At 36.7% G+C, this 25,333-nt stretch overlaps 1 protein-coding gene across 1 annotated transcript in view; it reads right to left on the bottom strand.

Moving 5' to 3' along the window:
- The window catches only part of LOC124155535 (poly [ADP-ribose] polymerase tankyrase), a 50,574-nt gene that overhangs the window by 23,848 nt on the left and 1,393 nt on the right, over positions 1–25,333 (bottom strand). The window contains exons 3-10 of the mRNA XM_046529441.1: positions 15,159–15,465; positions 14,531–14,784; positions 13,014–13,135; positions 6,151–6,352; positions 1,639–1,779; positions 970–1,099; positions 798–896; positions 555–720 (exon numbers count right to left, since the gene is read on the bottom strand). Coding sequence (XP_046385397.1) covers positions 555–720; positions 798–896; positions 970–1,099; positions 1,639–1,779; positions 6,151–6,352; positions 13,014–13,135; positions 14,531–14,784; positions 15,159–15,465 — 1,421 coding nt within the window. The remainder of the gene's footprint in view (positions 1–554; positions 721–797; positions 897–969; positions 1,100–1,638; positions 1,780–6,150; positions 6,353–13,013; positions 13,136–14,530; positions 14,785–15,158; positions 15,466–25,333) is intronic.

Genomic DNA, 25,333 nt, shown 5'->3' with positions numbered 1-25,333 from the left:
CAGCAATAAGTAGAGCTGGTGAAAAATGGTGAATGAAATTCCAGAATTTCAGTGAATAATGGTGGATTTTATCGCAAAAAAAGCTGTAAATAGATGAAATTTCTGTGAAATTTTTTTATTAGGAAATAATTTATAGCACAATAAAACATTAATAGTCAGTTATATTTAAGCAAATTTTAATGTAATAATGAGGAAAAGATCATTAAGGCTTATTTCAGATTTAATACAATAGAAATCATGAAAATAGAAAGAAAAATAAATTATAGGTTCTTATCAATCAAAAATTCTGCCAATAATTAAAATTGGCTTAATTCGGTTCGGTAATATGATTCTACTAGTCTCTCCATATTATCCGGTTTTAGCGATGCCCTTTTATCAAACATAATGTCGCTGTAAGCTGATAATGCTCTTTTGCTGCCAACGTTACAGGCAGGAATAGGAAGTACACTCTGTGAAACTCTGCGCTATATAGTCTAGCCCAGACTAAGCAATCAAACGTAATTACTACACAGAGCAAGTAAAGTACCAACATGTTATTAACAGTAAATTCTTACCTTGAGGAGAAGTCTCACAATTTCATATTTCCCTTTGGCTGCAGCTTCATGTAAGGGGGTAAACTTCCATAAATCAGCCACATTAACACTTGCTCCATGTTTAACCAGTAATTCTGTGACTTCATAATGACCATATGAACAAGCATTGTGCAGAGGCACTAATCCCCTGGAAAAAACAAACTTTTACTTTACTGAACTCATGGACTACAGATATGGATGCACAAATATTAAAAATATACTCACCCTTTGTCCTTGGCGTGGACGTCAGCCCCATGGGCAAGCAAAAATTCAACGACTGCAACCCTGTTGTAACCAGCAGCAAAATGAAGAGGTGTGGAGTGCCTAAAACATAATCATTAGTAATATTTTTGCAGTGTTATTAAAATTTAGGAAACTTAGTGAGAAGGTGGCTTACCTCCCATCCAAATCCCTGCAATTAACTATTTGAGGGTACGCACTAAGCAGTCTTTTGACTTGCTCTGTGTCACCAGCCTTTGCCGCTTCCAACAATTGGCATTCTACGTCAACACTGCTAGATGGAGGGTCTGGAAATATAAACTCAGTTTAAATTAATAGTACTTAGTTGATCCATCAAACTATTTGGTGGTCTAAGGAATCTTTCAAGGAAAAATTCTGGATCCACTTTATAATAACTTCCAGTCGGAAGCAAGAGCTAAAAGTGTGAAAATTTATGACTTACATCCCAGTGCTTGGCATACTACATGAGATTTGATGTAATTGTGCCTGAGATCATGAATAAATGAAATTTGTAAAATTATTTTAATCGGTACATAATCAGAACATTTTGCAGCTCACAAAAACCACTAAATTTGTCCTGGAGCAAATATTTAATCATCTTAGAAAACAGAGGAGTTTGACATTACCAGTCATTCCTAAGTTACCCAGAACACTTTTGACTATATAGAGCTTCCAATATACAAGAACAAATTCTAGCACAATAGAATATTTTTTAAATAAAGCAATTAAAAAGCATAGTAGAGAAATACACCATATTTCATGGTCACCTCAAGATATCGAATAAAAGTAAATTAAATTTTGCTTCATTGAGAATAATGATATTCACCTCGTAGAACTTTCAAAACATTCTCCTGAGCAACTTGAGCAGCTGTATAGCCTTCCAAAGAGACAATTGAAGGGTCCACACCATACGACAACAGGAGTCTACAACCTTGTAGATTGTCTTTACGGGCACACAAATGAAGAGCTGAAAAATACACCACGATGATTGCATTAGAATTAAATAAAATGAATATTCATACCATATTTCTCCCAATACATGTATTTATTCATTTATTATGCATGCATAATAATAGAAAAATCTTTTCATTGCAAAGGTTAAAGAACATATTTAGTGCTTGTGGCACACATCACTATGAATTTACATTACGATTAACTAGCATCTAAATTTTTATTGACACATTTTATTGATAAAATGCATTCTTGCATTATAAATATCAATCAGAACGGAAGTACCTCCCAAAAATTTTCGTTCCTAAAATGCAATCCATTAGGGAAGGATGGATCCAGGATTTTTTTCGGATCCGCATTTGGATCGGATCCTTGAATTTTGGAACCGGATTTTTGGATACAAATGCATTTTCGAATTCCTACTATAAAATGAAGTAATTATTCAAGTTTTTCTGGGTACATAAAATCATAGGGATGCTTTTTATATTTTCATACCTATTTTAATATTTTTATAAATTGAAAATCATTTTTATAGTCTTCCAAGTTGTTTTTTTTTTTAATATCGTTACACACTCAGGACCTAAACTGCTACACTTGGGTTTGGAAATAGAAATAGGATAAATCTTTGGATAAACCATTGACCTGAGGCATAGCGAGGGGGAAAGACCGGAGGGTCCCGACCCCTCCAAAATATAAAAACACAATTAATTTCTTTTATAAAAGAAAACAAAATATTGAAAAATCATGAATTTACAAAAGAATTCTTTGAAAAATAAACTTTCTTTTATTATGAAAAGTGTTCAAATTACACTAAAACTTTGATTTTATGCAGTTTGAGGGACCAAAATATGGGCACTGTGTAAAATCAAAGTGTGTTACATCAACAGTTGGTATCGAGGAGGAGTATACATTTTAGGATAACACTTGCTCATTATTATTTTGAATGCCTAGTCATACACCTTTGTACACCCATGTCTCATATAGCGCAATTTCGATTAGCGCAATTTCGATATAGCGCAAATTTTTTCCTCGGGGAAACATTGCAACGCAGGGTAGCCTACTCACAAATCTTAAACGCTCTCGTGATAAAACGTGAACTTGCGCTAAGTACACACGAAATTTCTATCATTTTACGCATATTAATATTATTGCTTTCCTCAAATTTTCTTTTTGTTTATATATTAATCGAAATCCATTGCTGTGCAATGGCCAAAAGTATTACTCGTCATTGGGTCCAGATAGCCGGCCTACCGAAGTAATTTATCTCTTCTCCTTAACAGAATGAGTTAATATAGATCATTAATTAAGCGTTGGGCTAGTGGAAATGAGTTTTTTTTAAGCAATACTGGTTGAGACGTAATTTTTGCCGCCATAGGTTATCGGGCGATTGACTTCCAGGTAGAAGGTCTACACTAAAGCCTTCAAGGTCATCGGTATTCACGGGGGAGAAATGGAGCTGTGGCCGAGTTGCGCATGAATAGCATCAACATATAAGAGGGTCCGCTATAGAGTCTCAAACACAATAGCTTCGTTCCCTCCCCGCAGTCGTAGGCCCTCTGCATCTCAAGAATACAGTTCAGCAGTAGAAGGTGATTTCGATAGAGCCATATGCAGAGTAAAAACCAAGAGAAAATGGCAAAAAATAGGAATGCGGGTAGAAAAATCAAGAATTTATCAAGAAAAACCATAAACCTTGAAGAGAAATTGATATAGGTCAATTGCTTTGAAAATGGAGAACGTCAAAGCGATATTGCGCGAACGTTTAAACGCACGATGCCTTATTCTGAATAAAGACGATGTTAAAACATCAGTGACCTCAGCCGCACCAACTTCAACCAAGCGGTCTACACATACGGAAAGTTCATAGTGAATCAGTACAAAAAGACGAGAGTGGTAATCGCTCCGAGACATTTAGTGAAAGCTCCGGTTGGTTCCAGAATTTAAACGGCAAGCAGACATTTTCAGTGCGGCGATATCAGGTGAATCTGCAAGTGTTGATAGCGCAGTCAACACAACATTTTCTGATGAACTCCAAGCTGTGATTGAAAGTGGCTCCTTTTCCCCTCAACTAGTTTTTAGTGTTGACGAGACGAAATTCTTTTAGAAAAGAATGCATTCTCGTTCATTCATTTTCAGGGAAGGAAAACCAGGGTCAGGTTTCAAGGCATTTAAAGACTGTTTCACGTAGCTGCTAAAGACTCGGAGGATTTCAAATTAAAATGATTTATCATTCATAAACTCCGCTAGCTATAAAATGGCATTCAAAGTAGCATTTGCCTGCCATTTCGATGAGCGACAAAAGGGCCTGGGTGACACAATAGTTGTTTTAGACTGGTTTGAAAAATCGTCAACTGCCGGCAATGCATTACGAACCCCTGAGATAGCAGATGGTAGCCCACCCGCACGACAGGAGGGAATTTCAAAAGCACGTAAGAATATTTTTAACGTGAATAAAAGTCTTCAAATGCGTGAATACTATCTTTAAAGATGTTTTAAACTATAAACATTTATATAAATAATGTTTTCTAAGGCTATTTATGGAAATATATATGTTTTAGAGGAAATTCAATACCCAAGACCTATGCTACCAGGAACGCATCCCTATCTTCCCAATGTTAAAACGATCTCGTATAACGCAAATTCGTATAGTGCAAAGAACCCAAGGAACGCATCCCTTGCGCTATACGAGACATGGGTGTATAACTCTGATTTATGGGGATTCAGTAGAACCTCACTTATGAAACTTTCAGCTGAGAACCAGAACATGTTTCATCAGTGAGGAAGTTTCATAAGAGAGGTTTTACTGTAAAGGAGCATGAAATCTTTTACAATTGGGTCAGATATATGCTTCCCACATAATAACATTTGTTTCATCGCATCCATTATGAACTTGAGCATATATTATGACTATTTTCAAAGCCGTATTTTCTAGTTTATAATTCTGTGGACAAACTCCTAAAGTCGACCCAAAAATATGCTTTTATTACAAAAAAAAATTATTAGGGCTCTCCAAGGTCTAAATAAGGATGAACAATGCAAGCCTCATTTCATTAAAAACATCAAGAGAGTACTCCTTGTATGTCCTGGAAATAACTTCCTACGAAAAATTATTCTTTAACCATCCCAATAAGAGGAGAGTCACAGTCACAACACTTGGCATAAAGGTCTTGATGCCCCTTTCTGTAGATTTGAAAAGACAAAGCAGAACTTCAACGTCTAGTCTTAAAACTGTTCAATACATTACCCTATGCGACCCCAATTAATTAATGACATCTGCTTCAAAAGGGGCATTCAACAACTCTCTTTATAGCATTGATAAATTTTTCAAATCTTACTCGTCTGACATATTTTAATGCTGTATTGCATAGCACTTTATGGCTCTGAATGGGTATGTTTTTTGTACGAACATTTTTATTATATGGATTTAATGTTTTAATTTACATGTAAAAAGCCTTTACGTAAGGCAATAAGTGGATCAATAGAAATACATAATGATGGATGTATTTCTAAAGATCCACTTATTACCTTGATTATTTTGCTTTTGAACTGTGTGATATTGAACTAATGACATTTTCTTTAACTTTATTGTTGGCTGAGTGATTGAAAAATACTATTACTATAATTATTATGCTATTTAGTGAAATATCATGAGCAAGGAATATGAGGCTCAAGATAAAAGTAAGGGGGGCAAAACTTAAACAAGTAGAGCCATTCAACTATTTGGGCAGTACATTATAGGAAAAGGGATACAGCAGTATGGACATCAGGAAGAAAAATGCATTAGCAAAGGAGGCACACAAATAGGAAGGAAATTATGAGAGGATATGAGTTATGAGAGAGTTAAAAGAAAAGGCTAGCGAAGACTCTGACCTGATGTGTAGGATGGCTTTACGGAGAAGAAACATGGGCACTTGGAAGGAGGAGACGAGAAGAGTAGAGGCATTCAAGATGCAGGTCTGGAGAAGACTGGAGATGGTGAAGTGGACGGAGAAGAGGAAAAATGACAAAGTGATGGATAGGAGAGGCACTTTTTCGATGAGATGCTAAAGAAACAAAGGTTTGGATGGATCGAGTACTTAGTTGAATGGGGAAGATGAAACGATTTTGATGAGGGAAGAATGTAGGAAAAACAAGAAAGAAGAAAGAGAATAGGATTTCTGCAGAATGGGAGAGGGCCTTACTATGAATTGAAGAGGGAAGTCCATGAAGGGAGGGGATACCACCAGAATACTTAGTAAATACACCATGTAAACCTACCTTGATTGGTAATTACTTTCATACAATGAAAAAAATAACTGACTGATTAAATCCATCGATAAATAATAATTAGCCATTCCAGAGGCAACACAGAAGATAGAACCATTTATGATAGGGAATAAACACATACCCGTTTGTCCATGTCCATCAAGAGTATTCACTTTAGCACCGTGATGAAGCAAAGCTTCTAGAACATCATTATGCCGGCACTCAGCAGCAACATGAAGTGGTGTAAGGAAGTCCTTATTTTTTTCATTCAAGTGGGCTCCTTTCCTTGCAAGTGTTTCAACAATTTGTTTCCTCTTAGGAAATATTGAAGATGCAGCAGCATGCTACAAAAGTAAATCATAGAAACATAAATTGTGAAAGTAAGTGCTTCAAGATAGCAAGGAGTATGAAATTTTAATAATGCAATGATGTAACACCCCAGCAAAAAGATACAGGTTAATTAGTATGATGTTCAGTGAAATCAAATAAGGATAAATTTAAGGCATATAATTCCCAAACATGACAATGTGCCCAGATACAATTTCTTTCATTCACTTTCTTAGGAAATGAAAACAAATGGAATCTGAAATTATTTAACTTGATTTGCCAAAAACCAGTACTTTAACAAGTAGAGTTTGAAAATTTTTAATTCAGCAAACTTTGAGTCAAAATATTGAGCATCCAAATATGGTGCTCAATTTTAAACCATCAAACTGTGTTCTCATATTATGTTTGCCTTGAGGTAAAGGAAGTGTCTAGAGGTTTTTAGAAAAGTCAAGTTCTAATAGAAATAGCATTTAAAACCATGATTTGAAAGAAGTGACTCACTGGCAAAGCACTTAATTAAAATTAACCTGGCAGTTACCCAGAGCCACCCCAATCTCTTCCTGTAGGTATATATGAATTCCTATCTATAAAAAAAAAAAAAATATAATAAAAATCTCAGAATGTAAATGGACCATACATTTGAGAGTTATGCAACTAATGATCAGATATTTAAAAAATGATCAAATATATTCAAGTAGATTATTTTTAAGCCAAAAAATGATGTTAACAAACATAAAATCTCTAAGTATCACATAAAAAGTACAGTAGATGTGTGGCATAGTGAGTAAGGCATAAGGGTGATCCTTATTTTTAAAGTTTTTGAATATCTTTTGGGATGCCCTCCAGTTTTGTTCCATTTGGTGAGAAAATAAATCATGAAAATTATTTTTGCAATTGGATAACAGGAAAATGTGCTGAATTGCACTTAAAGTTTTGAAATTTTAGTATTTTTGGGTGTTTTTCGATATAACTGAAGATAATGTAACTCTCAAATTATTCTATCACTTTTTTGTCTTCCACAACAACTCGTTAGACAGTTGCAGTGCATCATTTCAAATATCTTTCATTTCTGCCCTTTGGTTCCTGGGATATCTCACCGAGAGTGAGCATGTGCAACCCTAGTCAGACAATTTGAGTCTTTGAGATCCATCACACAACCAATCACTGCACCAGCAAAAGCGGTTGTATCAGGCATAACATGCACATTACTCTCATAAATATGTGTACTTGAAATGGCGTGTGATAGATAAGAATGTTTATATCACACAGAAATCCACAATAGCAGTGAAAATGCCGAGATGAAGTGGAAACATTTTTAGCGAGGTGGTGTGTTCCTTTAGGATGTTTGAAAGAGATATTAATCTAACCAACAATATGCCCTACGTGTTTCCATAAAGTATTAATATTCCTGTACACAGCTAAAAATCTTCTTTAGCTGTATACAGGAATAAAATGGCGTGTGTATCCTGGAACATAGGCAACCCAGTAAAACATACCCACATTCATCGTTTTTTTCATACATCCCCTTGAAAAACGATAGATACGTTCCACTGTATTACTTAAAATACCTATTATGATAGTAGGCACTCATTTAAAGAAATTTCTTCTTGTAAAAATTTTTGTAAGTGCTTTTGAAATTCCCTCCTTTCCTGTGGGTGGGGTAACATATAGAAAATAATGCTTGCTATCTCAGGGGTTTGTAATGCATCGCCGGTAGTTGACAAATTTTCAAATCAGGCTAAAAACAATGCTTGTATTACCCAAGCTCATTCAAATAACAGGAAAATGCTACTTTGAATACACTTTCAAATCTTGTGGAGTTTTTGAATGATAAATCATAACAGGCTTTAATTTGAAGTCCCCCGAGGCATTAGCACCAAGCAGTAACATTAAACAGTCTTTAAATGCCTTGACACCTGACCCTGGTTTTTCTTCCCTGAAAATGAATGGATGAGATGGATGGATCTCTCCCAATACAAAGCAGTCTCGTCAACATTAAAAACTAGTTGAGGGGAAAAGGAACCACTTTCAATCACAGCTCTGAGTTCATCAGAAAATGTTGCGGCAACTCTTCTATCAGCACTTGCACATTAACCTGATATTGCAGCACTAAAATAAAACCTTGCTGTTTAAAATTCTGGAACCAACTGGAGCTTCCACTAATTGTCTTGGAGCAATCACCACCCTCATCTTCTTTTATAGATTCAAATAAAGCCACATCTTTTGCACAAATAACTGCCTGTGACACAGGAACATCATTCACCTGTTTATTATAAATCCAGGTAATAAGAGTCTTTCGATATTTTTCAGCAATGAACTTTGCATATACAGTGGAACTTGGTTAGTACATTCCTCCTTAGTACGTTTTCCTCCTTAGTACGGCGATTTCCCTCGGTCCCGGTACCATCCGAACAAAATACAGGTAAAAGAATTTGGTTAGTACGTTTGAAAAAATTGCGCTTTCCTGGTTAGTACGCTCAATTGCTTGCCGTGACGCAACCCGCAATTCGTTCTCTAGTGTCTTCTTAAGGGTCGCAAGCGTCTGAATTCATGATTTAATTTATTATTATTAGCCATTAACAGTCTTCAATTCATTCCACATCTCTTTCTTCTACCGTAATTTATCCAAATGCATTTCTGAATTCTTGTGACGTGCTGAATAATAAAATGCGGCCATTTTTCGGGAATGTCTGACTATGAAAAACTACAGCCAATAAGAAGCCCCAATTTTCCCCACTCCGAGCTCCTCACCTTCTGCTGCCTTTGGAGCGCTTGGGAGTGCCCACTGCTGCGCACCAAGTTCGTGAGTGGGCAATTGTTGCTATTGCACGAGTTATCATGATGATGAAATGAGTCTTAACGGTATTAGACAATTCCCACATTATCTAAAGCAGTGCTGCTCCATAAACTCGACATCGTGCGTATTTACTTGACTACTGTTGCGGGAGCAGACGATCCTCTGGATCTCCACACGAAGCTTAGCTTAAAAATACTTGATCTCGGAACGAAAGCAGACGACATTAGACAAATTTTGAAAGTAAATTTCAACTGTTTAATATAAAATTTTCTTGTAATTACGTCGTAATCTAATAATCTTGCGTGTCATCAGTCGATATATCGATCGATTTTACAATCGAAATGGTATAATTCCAGAAGCGAATGTCTACGGCTGTTGCCGTAATTTGAAAGTCAATATAATTTTGCCCAATTTTTATGATGTTTAAAAAACCAGTTGACTTACTCCGGGTTGTTGTTATATTCTCCGAGTACGCTGTGAGAAAGAAAAATGACGTCTTCGCTTGTCTGAGCTTCACTCGTCCTCGTTCTGTAAATATATATAGGATAAATCACGGGAGATAGACGCCGTAATCATGGAATCTCCGGGATGTCCATGAAAAATTGCGATTTTTATTCACATGGTATTGTTTTTCATGGTAGCGCTCATTTTCTTGATTTTAAATGTGAAAAGAGTTCAGGAAGGCGATCCTATGAGAACTACCGATAGTAATTATGACGACTTTTTCACTGATTGCAATAACCCCGACTGCTATTATTTACTTTCCTCGTTAGTACGTTTTCCTGGTTAGTACGTTCATTTTTCGTGGTCCCTTCAGAAACGTACTAACCAAGTTCCACTGTATGTTGACTGCTTGGATGAAGCTGGTGTGGCTGATGTCACTGACATTTTACCTTCGTCTTCATTTAGAATAATAGTGCGGACTGTCTACTTCGTGAGCTTAAACTTATGTGCAATAATGCTTTGATGCTCTCCATTTCCTAAGCAATTTTTCTTCTAGGTTTATGCTTTTCCTAGATAATTTCTTAATTTTTCTATCCGAATTCCTATTTTCTACCACAGTTCACTGGGTTTTTACTCCCTATGGCTCCACCAAAATCACCTTCTGCTACAGAACAACTGCCTTGCAGTATTCTTGAGACCCAGAGGGCTAATGACTGCTGGGAGGGAATAAATCCAATGTGTATAAGACTCTCTCTCAGATCCTTTTACATTTTGATGCTATTCATACGCAAATCAGCCACCATTCTACTTCTCCCCTGTGATCACTGATGACCTTGAAGGCTGTAGGGTGGACCTTTTACGTGGACATGTGGAAAAGACAATTTGTCCAATAAACTATGACTGCAGAATTACATCTCAAACCATAGTGCTTAAAAAAACTCATTTGCAGACTCCCAAACTTATTTGATGATCTAAATTAACTAATGTCATTCCCTTGAGAGATGAGATTAATTACTTCGGTAGGTCAGCTATTCAGACGGCATGACGGGTAGATGATGTTTTTGGCCATTGCAAAGCAATGGTTTTAAACGAATACGTAAAGACGAAGATTTGAGGCAAGCAATACTACTAATATGAGCAAAATGAGAGTAATTTCATTTGTACTTGTGGCAAGTTCACACAAAATTTGACCAAATATTTTGAATAATGAGAGGAATTTGCTCTATAACCAAATTGTGCTCAGCGAGGAATGGGTATCTCTTTAAAGTGGTGTATAAATAATAATGTAGAATGGCTTCGGGTCATTCATTTTATAGGTGAGGGCGGAAAGAATAACTCCGAAAAGAGGTGCATGAGGTTTACTTCAGTCAATAAATGCTTAAGCACCACGGACACATTGCACTAACTGTGCCCATTAAATCGCATTGCACAACTTGAATGATTACCATGCTTGTGGGCACGGAATCTATGAAAGACCCATAACATTAATGTGAACATATCTTCGTGCAGAGATACAACTTAGCGTGCTGGGATGCCTGTCGTCGATTGGGGGGGTAGTATCCACCTACTCGACGAAACCGAGGCTACATGCCCGAGCTCTATGGTAATTGCTTCTAAATATCACGGATGGCACGATTGTGCCGCATGCGCATGGGACCACATCTTTCGGTTACGTCTGCCTCTCATACAACTTAATGCATTGCGTCACTTTGGCACGGCACCTAGAATATGGTTTCGGCTGTCACACAGTGATTTGATGCCCTCACCAATCCCAGATCCGTGATCACATCACTACACATCGAACAACACACAGCCACAATTGCCAAGTTTTGAGGAAACAAGGCCAATACTTGTTTTTGTATATTTTACTAGCAAAATTATGTACAAATACACTATTCAAGGCAAACGCTTCATATTCCTCACTGAATTAGCACTGATTAGAAGAAAAGCTGTAATTAAAGATGAAAATGGGAATTTAGGTACAGTGGAATTTGGATAGTACGTTCCTCCTGAGCACGTTTTACTCCTTAGCACAGCAATTTCTCCCAGTCCCGGTACTATCCGAGTGAAATACAAGTAAAACTATTTGGTTAGTACGCTTTAAATAGTGGTGCTTTCCTGGGTAGTACGCTCAATTATTTGCTATTAAGCAACCCACTAGTAGTTTCCTAGTATTTCCGAGAGTGTAAACCACCAAATTCATGAATTACTTAATTATTATCAACTACTGACCTTCTTACATTCATCCCAAATCTCTCTTTCTACGACCGTGATGCAACCAAATGCATTCCTCAATGCAAGGAGTATGTGCGTCATTACTTGACAAGAGTTGCGGGAGCAGATGATGCTTTGGATCTCCACGCGAAACTTATTGCAAAAATACTTGATCTCAGTACAAGAAATAGAAAGCGAACTACATTGAGCAAATTTTTTAAAGAGAATTTAACTGTAAAATATAAAAATCCACTAATAATAATCTTTAAATGTCTTATTAATCGTTATATCAATCAATATATTCTCACTGATATGGGTTCATTCCGAGAACGAATGTGTACGGAATGTGCCGGGATTTATGATTAAGAAAATGTTGCACAATTTTTATGACTTTTTAAAACAACTAATTAATATACTCAGGGTTATCATCATTTTCTACGAATAATCTCTGAGAAAGAAGATATGACATAGCTAACCTTGTCCTCTTAAAACATACACGACAAATCAAAGGAGAATGACGACAGTTTTACGTAATTGTCCCTGGGAAATCTATGACAACATTTTGATTTTCGTTCCCAAGGTATTTTTTTGGCAGTTTAGCACTAATTTTCTTGATTTTAAATGTGAAAAAGAGTTCAAGAAGGTGATCTTACCAGAACTTCAGACAGTAATTGTAATTATGACGACTTTTCAATGGATTGCAATTACCCCAATTTCTATTATTTACTTCCCTGGTTAGCACGTTTTCCTGGATAGCATGTTCATTTTATGTGGCCCCTTTAAAAACGTACTAAAGAAGTTCTACTGTACTTGGTCTTTACCTTCATATAAAATGAGTCCCCACTAGAGCAAGTGATTTTCCTGGTATTTTGAGCACTTGCGAAACCAAGGTTCCACTTCATAAGTTTAACTACTCAATTATTTAAGCATTCAAGAAACACCAGGTAGCAAATGAGGCTTTTTGTCTTATCTTAATGTCTACTCTGGTTCAAGTGACAAGGCATAGTGTAGGAGTGTAAAATCAATAAGTTTTACATTTATTTATCATCGATTGAATTAGGGCCTTGAACAACAGAATAATGAAATAAAATTCATGTTATTACAAGGGAAACTAACCATAGAGATGTGACACACAGACAGTGACGCATTCATAGATAGGCCATAGTCAATATTACATAATATATTTTTCACTCTATTCTTAGGTTAAAACTTCAAAAACTTACCAATGGAGTACTACCCGTATAAGGATGCTTATAATTGACAACATCAGAGAAAAGGTATTTTTTCAACTTGGCAGGATCAGCATGAAGAGCAGCATTCAGCAAACACTCTCCTTTAAATTCATCTAGGAAACAAAATTTATTTTCATGAGGTCACGAACATTTACTTTTTCTTAAAAAAAAAAACATATAGAAACACCTGACTCTATATGAAATTATAAAATTACAAAATTATCCCAGTTCTGACAGTCATGCGAAAAGTCAGCTCGTTTGAAAGTGGCCACGGCTACAGAAATTTTACAACGTTGGCGAGAGCTACAATCTGACAAATCCTTAAATGCACGTGTCTGCAAGCCACTCTCAAAAGAAAAAGGCAAACGAACGCCATGCAATTGGAAAGTAATACATGCATTTTTTAATCTTTTTTCTATTTTTGGCTTTGAATATACTGCAGACCATTTCGGCTATGGGTACCTAATTCAAATCCTCGCCACTGCACCGAGTCTGTTCCAAAGTACCGACTTTATGGGATCGGTTCTCGATACTGATTCCACAGGCCAAGAATCAGCAGTACCGAGAACCAGGAACCAACCCATCTTTAGATCAGAGCTTAACCTACCATCTGATAAATGAAGAATTGCACTTGAATGGAGAACTTGCAAGGTTTTTCTATCACCATTTCAATCCAAACATCTCATAGATAACCAAAATTGTCCCATAAAAATACTTTTCTTTCAAATGAGTGACCTGTATTTATTGAGCTACGGTAAATCAAAGAGACAGCATAGTTTGAAACCCAGTTTTCTATGTGCCTTTTGGGAGATAGGTGCTTGACATCATAAATGCCGTTGGGTTCTGATTTCATTCCGTTCACGATGTGGTTTAACAGAGTACAGTGGAAGGTAAGTGAGTTCTATGATCTGTCTAAAGTTTTCCCCGTATTTTAATTCCTGGTTAGTCTCGTTGTCATTTACTAAAGTATTCTTGAGGAGTTAGGTAAGTATGAAATTAATATTAGTTACAATAATTACAGACTGATTTATCGCTATTGGTGAGGGATATGTTTATGGTGAGTCAGACAATCTGCCTGAAATTGACCCTTTTGTCTCATGATGAATTACTTTATGAGCTGCGACAAGTACATATCAGCTGAAATTCTAAATGCTTAAGCATTATGCTAAGTAATTTCTGTTATTTATGAGGGTGTGGGAGTGTAACTTGATTGAATTTGATTTATATAATCACATATTAATCCCAGTTCTCTGCAATGTGGATCCTGTGGGAAGATTCATTGTGTTGATAGTTCATCTGAATCAGTAAACTGTGGCACAGAAGTCAAGTAAGTGACTGTAAATCCATTAATACAACCTGAGTACAGTAGCTGGGAGGCAACTTATTAAAGGCCACAATATTAACTTAATCATTATGATTGTTGTTGAAAAATACATCTTATTAAATATTAAGGAACACCTTCCGAATAATCAATAAGAAGTAACACTACGGTTGCCACATATACTTACAAGCAAGTCGCTCCTGAAGTTCTCTAGTAGGGGCAACATCAATGGCTGACCTTGAGTGGCAATTTAAGAGAGTAGGATCGGCACCTTCAGTGATAAGCAAAGTGCACACCTCAGCTCTGGACTTAGATGCAGCTTCATGAAGGGGGGTGAACTGCCACAAGTCCATGGCATTCACTAAAGCTCCATGCTTTAATAACATCTGAGTAACTTCGAAGTGGCCGTATGAACAGGCATTGTGCAGGGGTACTAACCCTCTAAATTAATAAATAAAAAAGGAGAGCTTCTGTAAAATACATAATTTTGCATCTGAAAAACATTGCATATCTATGAATAGTTTAACTTATGAATTAATGTTGAAAAAATTCAGAAGTCGTTGCATTAAATTGTTTTAAAAAGTAAAAAATTGCTATTCATTCAACAATACATTATGAAACAGTTCCACCACATCGACCTTGATACCATTGGTTATTAGAAGTCACAATATACAGACACTCATTATAAGTAAGGCCTATAGTAAGAATGGTGCTTTGGCAACAGATTTTCTTCGTAATATCAGCAACTTAAGAAGGATCTTGTGGTATAACTTTTGTAGAAAGATAATATTTCTTTCATACTGTAGTTCACTCACCCTTTGTCTTTCGCATGAACATCGGCTCCATGCCTCAAAAGTAGCTCCACTACACGTGACCGGTTGTAACCTGCAGCCAAGTGGAGGGGAGTGGAACGCCTGCCATCACTTGCATGACAATTAACGTTTAACGGATGCAACAGGGCACGCAAACGCTCTTCATTTCCAGCCCGAGCTGCTTCCAGAAGTTCTTCTTTCCGATGATCCCCAGTGAGCACAGCCCTAACAGCCCCATCTCCTGCTAGTTCCAATGCAGTTTTCCCTTCCGAATTTCTAATATTTGCATCTGCTCCATGCTGTAATAAAGCTATTGACCCAAAAAGAAAGTACAGAATCATATTATTTTCAGAATTTTGCGTACATTTATTTTAAGAGAAAAAAATACAACAATAAAGACATTACTGCCTTTGTATGATGCAAACAGCACCAATAAATGTATGAACTCTTTAACATCCAGGGGGATCAAATCAGTCCTATTTTATTTGCAATGTATTCATATTAGAAAACATAGTACATGGAGTTAATTTTCTCTCATGATTTTCAAACATATTTAAGCTGTTTTGTCTTTGGACCTCAAATGAGAACCAAGAGACTTCGTTAGATAATTTCATTTTTGCTTTAAATTTCTATAAGGATCAAATTGATCCTTAATGATAAAAAATTGTATCACAAAAGGAGACAGCGAGTTTCTGCGATGGTACTAATTTTGTAAATGCTAATCCTTCTAACATTTTCCAGCCATTTTTTGTAGGTAAGTCCATTTTACTCACTTCCATTACCTTTCCTCTATTCATTTCTACTGCCTTCAGTCAAATAATCAAAGATATCAAAATCTATTGATTGAAGCTTGTAACCATTCATTAATTGACATGCTACTGACTGGTATCAAGTAATCCCTGTTTACAAGAAAATTATCGGTCAAAATTAAACTCATTTGAAAAAGCTCTGAATGGTGGCCATTATGGCTTTCAGGACTATGACATCGCACCAACGTGCTTTAGGTGGTGATAGATAGATATTGAACGAAGAATTGAACTTATAGGAGCATTTCAGAAACACAGATCAGAGAATCATAGAACCTTGCATGTGACCAACAGCATTCTGGTCCTCATGCCTGGCAAAAAAAGAATACAGTAAACTCCCGATAATCCGTGTTGTGGATTATTTGAACATGAGTTCCACCATCCTTCAATGTTTCCTGTGACCATTATAAAAATAAAATGGGATGAAAAAATGCCAGGATTATCATATTTTAATGCATAATACACAGGGCTTATTATTTCCATTACAAATTCCTTCGTAAAACATAATTATTTTCTTTACATGCATTTTCACATTTTCTTTTTTCTGGCAGGGAATTTGTCAAATTTACTTGTACGTCTGCTCTAGTTTTACAGAATGTGATGATCAGTGGAAAGAACTCTTTGATTAATTTTAGAATATTTCTTCAATAACTAACCAATCGTGAATAAAGAATATGTTACCAACAGTCATTAAATACATTTTTCATACTCCAAATAGGCAATTTTTGTGGCTGTATCTATTGTGGTTGAATGCAGCCTCAAGTACCCCAGATTTTTTAGCAGTCAGGCATGTTTATGCTGCGATCAGTCAAAGTATAACAGGAGAGGAATGGAGAAGTGGCAGTGAAGTCGGAAGGGGAAGTGAAAGTAGAGATCGCACACGGCAAGAAAAGAAATTGGTAACTACCCTATTTTGCAGAAGCTATGGACTGACTTATTTCATATATTTTAAAGGCTGATGGAAACTCATCATTAGGCACATGACAAAAGGTCTACAGTTGAGGATTTTGTGAAAACAATTTCCATTCCATCGAAAAAAAGAAAGCTGTAAAATGCAAAGAATATAGGACTATAAACCTTATATAGCAAACAGAAAAAGTGGAACGGACGAAAAACGAATTGCTGTAAGGCAAAGATAAGTTCTGATTCAGGAAAGCCAACTCATGATGTGATAGCAGTAATGAAGACCATACTGAAATTGGAATGTAGACTATAGGTGGGACATGCATACACTCTTTGCAGATTTTGATAAAATATTTTCTACAGTTAACTAAATGAATATTCATAAGAAAATAGGCATAGACAGCAGGATTGGAAACACATTCTATGCTTACAAAAAATGGCTCAAAAAGCACAAGTGCATATGCTGACAGAGAATCAGGGATCGCGAGCATTGGCAAAGGAGTGAGGCAAGGTTGTCCACAATCATCAATGCTGTTTAATGTGCATATGAAGGAAATGGCAAGATAGGCAAGAATATGAATTTATGCAATGATGATTCTAGTGATTTTATGTACTGTCATGGCATATACCCACAAAAATTGAACACCGTGAAATTATGGCACAGTTGGAGATACAGTGGAACCCCGATCTATTTCCCACATTGATCGTTTTCCTGCATTCATCGTTTGCCGTTCCTGGTCCCAAATAAAGTTCCATTAAGACAATGTAATTTTTCTCCCATCTATCGTACCCCAAAGTATCATTTTCCCACATAGATCGTTTGAAGATCGCGTTCCCGTCGTATAATTTTCCCGCATCCATCATTTGACGAAAATGAGACGAAGTGTTTACGATGCGTTATACGTGGCTAATGACGACAGACACATAGTTTGAATCTTCCTCAAGAGATAGAAATACCGTAGGGAGAAGCTGTGCACCGTGGGATAGTGATATTAGCGCATTTCCCAAGATCCGCTTTCCCCCTCCATTCAGCACTCGCCTCCTCCCTCTGAACCTTTCCTCTTTTACGAAGCCAAACGAAAGGTCCTAGCTAGTGCAGCGATTGTATTACGAAGACCTTAGCTTCAAAAGAAAATATCAAGTTACACTAAAACAATAGAAATGTGTTTCGTGTCTCTCCGATTCTCGCCCACTGAATTTTTTCAGCCTATCTCCATCAAAGTTCCCTGTTTCTGGAGGTCAACTGCTGTATGAATCATCAATTAGCCCAAAAGGTGTCTAACAACGACTTCCGGCAATGGGGAACATGCAAAATGTTTTAAAAGCTCTTTAAAAAGAAGGTCCCTCCCTCAAATGTACTCACCGAAAATTTCGCAGATGAATAATGTTTTAAAGTAGAGTTATGAGTCTTTAAAAATTAATATTCATCGGCTGCTAGAAAACACAACGTCATCGGAGCATGACATCACGGCAACCACTGATGACAGACTGAGGCAGTGGATAGAAAACCGGTCTACGCGAGGGCTAAAACGCAAATTTGGCAAAAATAATTGCTGTTCTTATGTCAAAATGCAGATCATGAATATATTGGGTTGCCAAGGCATTGTTGAAATAAATAAAGGGGATTGTTTGGGGAGAAATGGAAAGATTAAATGAAAATAAGTTGATTGCACATTGTGATCTACGCTGCACATCTACATCATTTGCTCAGTGGAATAAGTGTATGCAGCATGGGTATCCAATAGAAAAATGTGTGAAATCGTGCATAGTGCCCCAGCACTCAAGTACCTCTATTTTCTCACCGGAGAAGGATTGTGCTTGTGTCCCAAAGTACAAAAATAATAGTAGAAAGTAGTTGACAACCTACAGAATGGAGTTATATACGTTATCTACGGAATATTTCTCAACATAAGTACACTCTTGAATCAGGGTTACAGTAGAGTTTTATCGAATTGCCAGTTTTTCTCGGATAGCCACCAAATTTACGATTTATCACTCATTTCACTTTGTAAACAACCCTAGAAATGTACCTAATAGTCCCAAATACCTAATGCATAATATCATTTGTGACTGTTTGGTCCGCACATGTAATATTTTTGCATTCGATCCATTTCTTTCTTTCTTTGTTTCACTTCACTCGTTCCCTGTCCCGAGCTTTTGCTCATTCAAATTCGCGGGCACAGCAGCAGACAGGTGGCCTTGCTCTTAACTCATTTAAGGTTTCGTAAGTCAATTGTTTTTTTTTGTCACTTGATTTACGATATAAAACGGGCCCGGCGCAAGGAGGTGTGTGGTTGTTGAACTGTGAGTGGGCGGAGCTAGGAGTCAGAGATACTCCGTAAGCCTGGCGAGAGAAGGCCGGCAGTGCACCGAGGAGAGAGAAGACGGAGGAAGAGGAGCAGTGTCGTGGAGATTTCGTCAAGTCAAGCAATGCAAATACACCTCAGGCAACCAAAATCCTGTGGGTTGATGACGCGCCCAGCGGTGATCTCGACGAGGAGCCACATCTCGACACATAAGTACTCTACAAATCCCCTTCTCCCTGGATAGTGAATTATCCACTCTCCCTACTCCAACCAGCATTTCTTCCGCTAAGAAGACACCTCGTGTGGAGGTGATCGTTTGCAACAGTGAATCAGGGACGATTTCACTTAACGTCAAAGAAAAAGCTTGTCATGAAGCTAAAATCTGTATAATTATTCTCCCGTCCTTGCAGTTTGTGCTTGAAATTCCAATAGTGCTGGATACTGTGGTACGAGTGGACGTGGAGCATGTAAAATTCAAGTTGGACAATCTAACCGACATTCAGAAATTGTCGTAGAGATTCCTACAGAGGCCATTATAAATTTTGTTATGCACTAGTATTAGTTTTTTGTTTTGGTGGGGTATTACATTCTTTATTCTTTTTCCATCAGTGTGTCATTTAAACAGATAATCATTCCATCCCTCATTGGATTTAAGAAGGAAGTTATTAATGTTCATTTCATTTTCTTTTGTCGACAATAAATGTGTAAAACCATTCACAATCTGAGAAAAGTCGGTTTGTTTCTGCTGTGCTTCGCATCGGGGTTCAAAAATTCCTGTATTTTCCTTTTCTTTCATGATCGTGTGCCGTAGAACCCACGTGGTTTTCCTATTAGTTAAGATCCGTCCACAGTCAGTGGATTACGTGAAGGTATGCACTGTCGCCGCTGGTTTCCAACCAGTGGAGCCGGGAAATCGTCCAACATTAGAGTTGGCGAATTCATTTGATGGTACATATCGTCGCACATTGTAGGATTAAATATAAAGGAAGGTGGTTATTCACGAGAATAAATACTGATTATGATTTAACCACAGAGAAAAATAAGGAATATATGAGAAATAGGAGGCTTTTGGCAAGGTAAACTCAATATTTGCCACTGTCATCACAAAAAAGTTCACTGCATGCCAACACAAAACCTAAAATTTCGACTCGTTTCTGCAGTGGATTTCTTTTCAAAAACAGGAACTTGAGTAAATACAGCATTAATAGTACTTGAAACTTATTTCTGTGTGTATCAAATACTTTTTTATTAGCATTTAACGATCATTTGGATCTCAACTACGGCCGATTGGGGAAAGTTCCTCAAGGTTACTAATTAAATACATAAGATAGATTTTCAGCTATCAATGGATTTAATCTTAATAAACAAAAATAAATATTTAAAAACGTTTGTAATGTAATTTTGATTAACCGCATAATTATTTACCTGCTTGTTTCTACTCCACACATCGAGCTAGTGAGGAAGCAATCACTGTTTTTCAGAAATCAGCTGCCATATATAGGAGACGACCAAAAGTAAACTGTCCTATTGTGCCTTCTTAAATCCCTCTTAAGTCAATTTGTCCTATTAGGAACTACTACAAAGCTCGACGAATATTTTATTTCGATATCTTGCATTAATGCTCTACTGCTCTACTCTCTTAGCGAAGTGAATGGTGTACCGTGCGATGACGTCAAAAGTCGTTTCAAGTCACGTGATTTCAAGCGGTATTCGAGCACTTTTAATTATCATTTGCTGACGTTTGTGGAGTACGAAAAGAGTTTTGGCTTACATACTTGGAATCATGACAAAATTGTCTATTCAATGAGACTTACTAGCATGATGAAATAATTTCATGCATGTTCCCCATTGGTATAAAATATGTATTACATTGAAATATTAGTAATGTGCATGTAATTAAAAAAGAATGAGACGAAACACGAAGTATTTATAACCTTATTTAAGCATTTTCAGCAAGGAAATAATTGGCAAAATACGATGCTGATTTCTGATGAAACTCGATATACTCCCGGCTGAGCTTCTTGGCAGTTGATGCAGAATTTTTTTCCTGAAAACAGGACATTAGGTTACAATTTACGAACTATACTACAAGTCTCACTTGTCAGAGTTACTCAGGAAGGGATATCTTCTCAGGATATTTCGTTTCTCCCTACTAGCTCTCTGAATTAATCTGCTCATTTGGCAGTACGCTAATTAGAAAAGAATGTTTAAGTTGCCTTCTATTTAGGACAAAAAATTTCATGGTGCAGTCATTTGGTCATGCTTCACCCTCTGCAGTATGCTCTGCGTACGCTGTACACAATAGCATCAGTTCCGAACTTCACCTCATACAAGTGGTTCTGTACTTTCCAGGGTGGGTTGACTTCAAACTAGTGAGTGTTTTCCGTGTGTGTTTAATGAAGTCAGGTTTCATTTTTATTAGTTTTATTTTTATCCGTCTTCGGACTATGGCCCTTCCAAGGAAACAATTGAGAACTTTAAAAAATCGACTGAAAATAATTGAAGATGAAGAAAAGAATCTGGGCTAGTGTACTTCAATGCCTCGGGCAGGGGTGGGGGTAGAACAAGATACCTAGTGAAAACAAGAAGTGGGATGAAGCCTAGGATCAGGTGGGTGTGCCGCTGATGATTAATACAACATTGTTCACGCTTTCCACATTTCCTCAATTATATTAATAATTTAATTTTAGAAGGGAAAATTTCAAATAATAAACTATTTTTGGCTTTTGTGATCCATCTCAACCAATCACTGCATCGGCGAAAGCGGTTGTTCTAGGCATAACATGCATATTGCTCTTGTAAATATTGAAATGGCATTTGATGGATAAGAATTTTTACATCAGACAGAAATCCATAATAGTACATAGTGCAAATGCCGAGTGGAGTGCAAACATTTTTTAGCAAGGTGGCGTGTTCATTTAGGATATTTAAAAGAAATATAAGTTGAATCAACAATATGACCTAAGTATTTCGATAAAGTGCAAATATTCCGGTAATCAGCTAAAATCTTGTTTGAATCCCTTAATGAATATCATAATAACGTGCTGAAATCCAGCGGATCCTGGGACATAGGCTACCTAGCAAAACACCCCCACATTCATCATTTTTTTCAACCATCCCCTTGGAAAAAGATAGAACGAGGTTCCACTGTACTAAATTCTTTCCTAAGCATTACCAAGCATTCTCAAGCAGTGTTTCTCATAGCTTCAAGTACCCTTGTTAACAGTAGATTTGGGGATTTGAAAAACTCTTTCTCAAATTTACATAATCCCAAGTTCCAAGTCAACAGTACAAAGTCCTCAAGTTACAAGTACACAAATTTTATTAGTACCTTTCAACAAATACTCTATGGTAGTATATCACAACCATGGGCAGTAGTGTTGAAAGTTAAATTTGAAATGTGTGTGTCCAGCATTGATTGTTGCTATTTACAGTTTACTCATTTAAAAATATAAAAATATGTGTTGATTGATGTTTTAGTAGCCATCTTAAGAGAATAAAGAGCACACCTTTTCCCTATTAAAGATGAAAATATGCATCTGGACGTTTCTTGACCTGGGAGACGAAAGCCACAAATTTTCATCAGAGATTTTCTAATGCAGGTGAACGAATGCTGAATATATAAGTTTCCTAGCTCTCCCCATTTTATGATGGTCGCAGGTGTGCGATGTCTTTGTTTCAGGACCCAACACTGCGGGGCTTAGGCTTTACCAGCGAAATCCTGGAGCAGGTACCCAGACCCCTTTTCTTATATTATCCCTCTTAGCGGTAAAGTACTGCGGTCATACAATTGTTTATCCAGTCATTTTGCAAAATAAATATTAATTCCTTTCTCAAAAAATATAAACTAAGAATCGAATTATTTGTCATTTGAGAAGGGTTAACATTTTTTACACGAAATTCTATGATAAATATCAACTTATATCTCGATGTCGGTATAAACATCAACATGGAAATTATTGATGCATTAAATGCGTTAATATTGAAAGTGGAGCTTTGTTCAAAAATTGAAAATTCTTAGAATAAAATGAGGAATTCAATTCAAAGTCTGCAATTTACGTTCAAGCAACAAATATCCATATAGCTAATTCATAAAAACAAATCATGATTTACCGTGAACCAATGCCACTGGCACGGTTATAAACCGCGAAAGGAGGGAGCCCAACTACCCTAGGAGTCTGAGGTAATGCGGGAGTCTGAGGTAATGCGGAGTCCCCGCTAGGAAGGGTCGAAAAAGGTTGGTGCTGAGAATGAGAGATTATCCACGACACCCTTCTTAACAAATGTCCTGCAAAAATTCTCCGTACAAAGGGGACGGAAGAATATCTTGGGGCATAGTACAGCAGTCATGCTAAGTGAGAACTCCACCGTCTCATAAGGGTTAAGATGCTGAGATATTTTTTAAGAGGCCATGGACCCAGATGCGCAGAATAAGAAAAGATAATAGTTCCAAGGCATAAATTAGAAGAAAGAAAGTGATGTAAACAAGGGCCAAGTAACATAGAAATTCGAAGACAAATATATAAAATGTGCGGAAAGAAAGAACACATTGTCGCAGAAGAAGAAATTATATAGAAACATCGAAGTAAAGAAGATAAAAGTTATTCTCTGGGTCACCTCAGACTTTCAGGCCAAAAGATAATGGAGCTATAAAAGAAAACTGTTGGTAGAAATGTGCCAAGGAATCAAGAAATCAGGGGTCATAAATGACTTGCAAAAGGATATAGTGGAAAAGAATGAAGCAGAAAATCTAGGAAAAAGAACCTCTGCTAGATTTAGACATGTCCTTAAGGTGGGAGAAGAAGGAGAACAAAAACTGTTCAAAAAAGAGGAGGAGGAAAGAATCCCAAAACAACATGGTGGTAAGGAATGAAATATACAGGATGGGTTAGATGCACTAACTTCATTTGACACAAGTAGATAGAGTAGGGATAGGGTAATTGACTAGTGATACTAAAAGACATGGTAAAACCTGAGAGAATGATAGAGGAGGGCTGGTTAGGTAAACAGCAATATATATATGTACAAAACAAAGTCGTAAACCTTGTTAGTAACACCATTTATAACTCAAGAATGGCTGTACTGATTTAAATGGTACTTGATTTTTTGGATTCTTCTCAGTCCTGCATAACAGAATTAACATTAAATAAATAGTAGCAGTCGCCAAAAAATTAATCATGATCTTAGGGTTATTTTTTAGGAGTTGGTAACACTGCAACATCTGTCAAGTCAGTAAAAACTACTTAGTAAGTAATTTGTTTTTACCAATTTAATGACTAACATTAATAAAAAATTTTAAAAATAAATACATACTAAAATATTAAAAGCATTTAATTTGAGATAAGCCAAGCTTCAGTAGACACATAACCACCGTGTTTGTAAACAAATCTCCAAGCCATTGTTGACTATTGGTAATAGCCGATTTACTGTTGTCGAATTGTATGGATTGATTACATTTCCTAGGAATTTTTGCAATTTTGTTTCACTGAGAGATGAACTCATCAACAAAGTTTCCAATTAGGCTTCTGCGGAGATTATGATGATATCAGGTGATTTTTCCGGATATTCTTCCGCGTTTATCCATTCGATCCATGACGCTCCAGTTGGCAAAATATTGTCCTACAAAATGGATAAACGCAGAAGAATACCCGCAAAAATCACCAGATATCATCATCAAAGTATTTCCGAAAGTGTGTCAAATAAGCACAAACATCACAAATGGTTGAGTGAGCAGTCAATCTTTTAGTGTTTGTGGTCTTAAGCTAGAAAATCCATGTTTTTCTCATGGTCATTTACATGTGGCATGTTCACATGTTGGTACCATCCACTTTGTTCTTACACCTGATAACAAATCATAAACTGTTGTATATCAGAAGGTGTTTCACTCAAGAGAAAAAACACCATGTGTAGGGTAGACTGGGGCATGTTTATGCAGTGGACTTTTTCCGATTTGAGTTATGACTGACGTTCCAAAAGGCATAACATTTTAATGCTACTCCCAAGGGGCTATTCACACATGATATTAAGTGTCAGTCGGCCAAGCGTTGTGCAAACTTTCTCCAAGAGCGGGGTAAGTTTATGCAACAGACTTGGACCTAAACAGTTTTTAAAAGTTAAAAGCACAAATAGGCCAACAACTGAATGCATAAAATTTTGAATTAAT

This window comes from Ischnura elegans, chromosome 3 (assembly GCF_921293095.1).
Source record: "Ischnura elegans chromosome 3, ioIscEleg1.1, whole genome shotgun sequence".
Lineage (NCBI taxonomy): Eukaryota > Metazoa > Arthropoda > Insecta > Odonata > Coenagrionidae > Ischnura > Ischnura elegans.
Note: the sequence above shows the minus strand (reverse complement) of the source record. Positions and strands in the feature narration are given on the sequence as shown.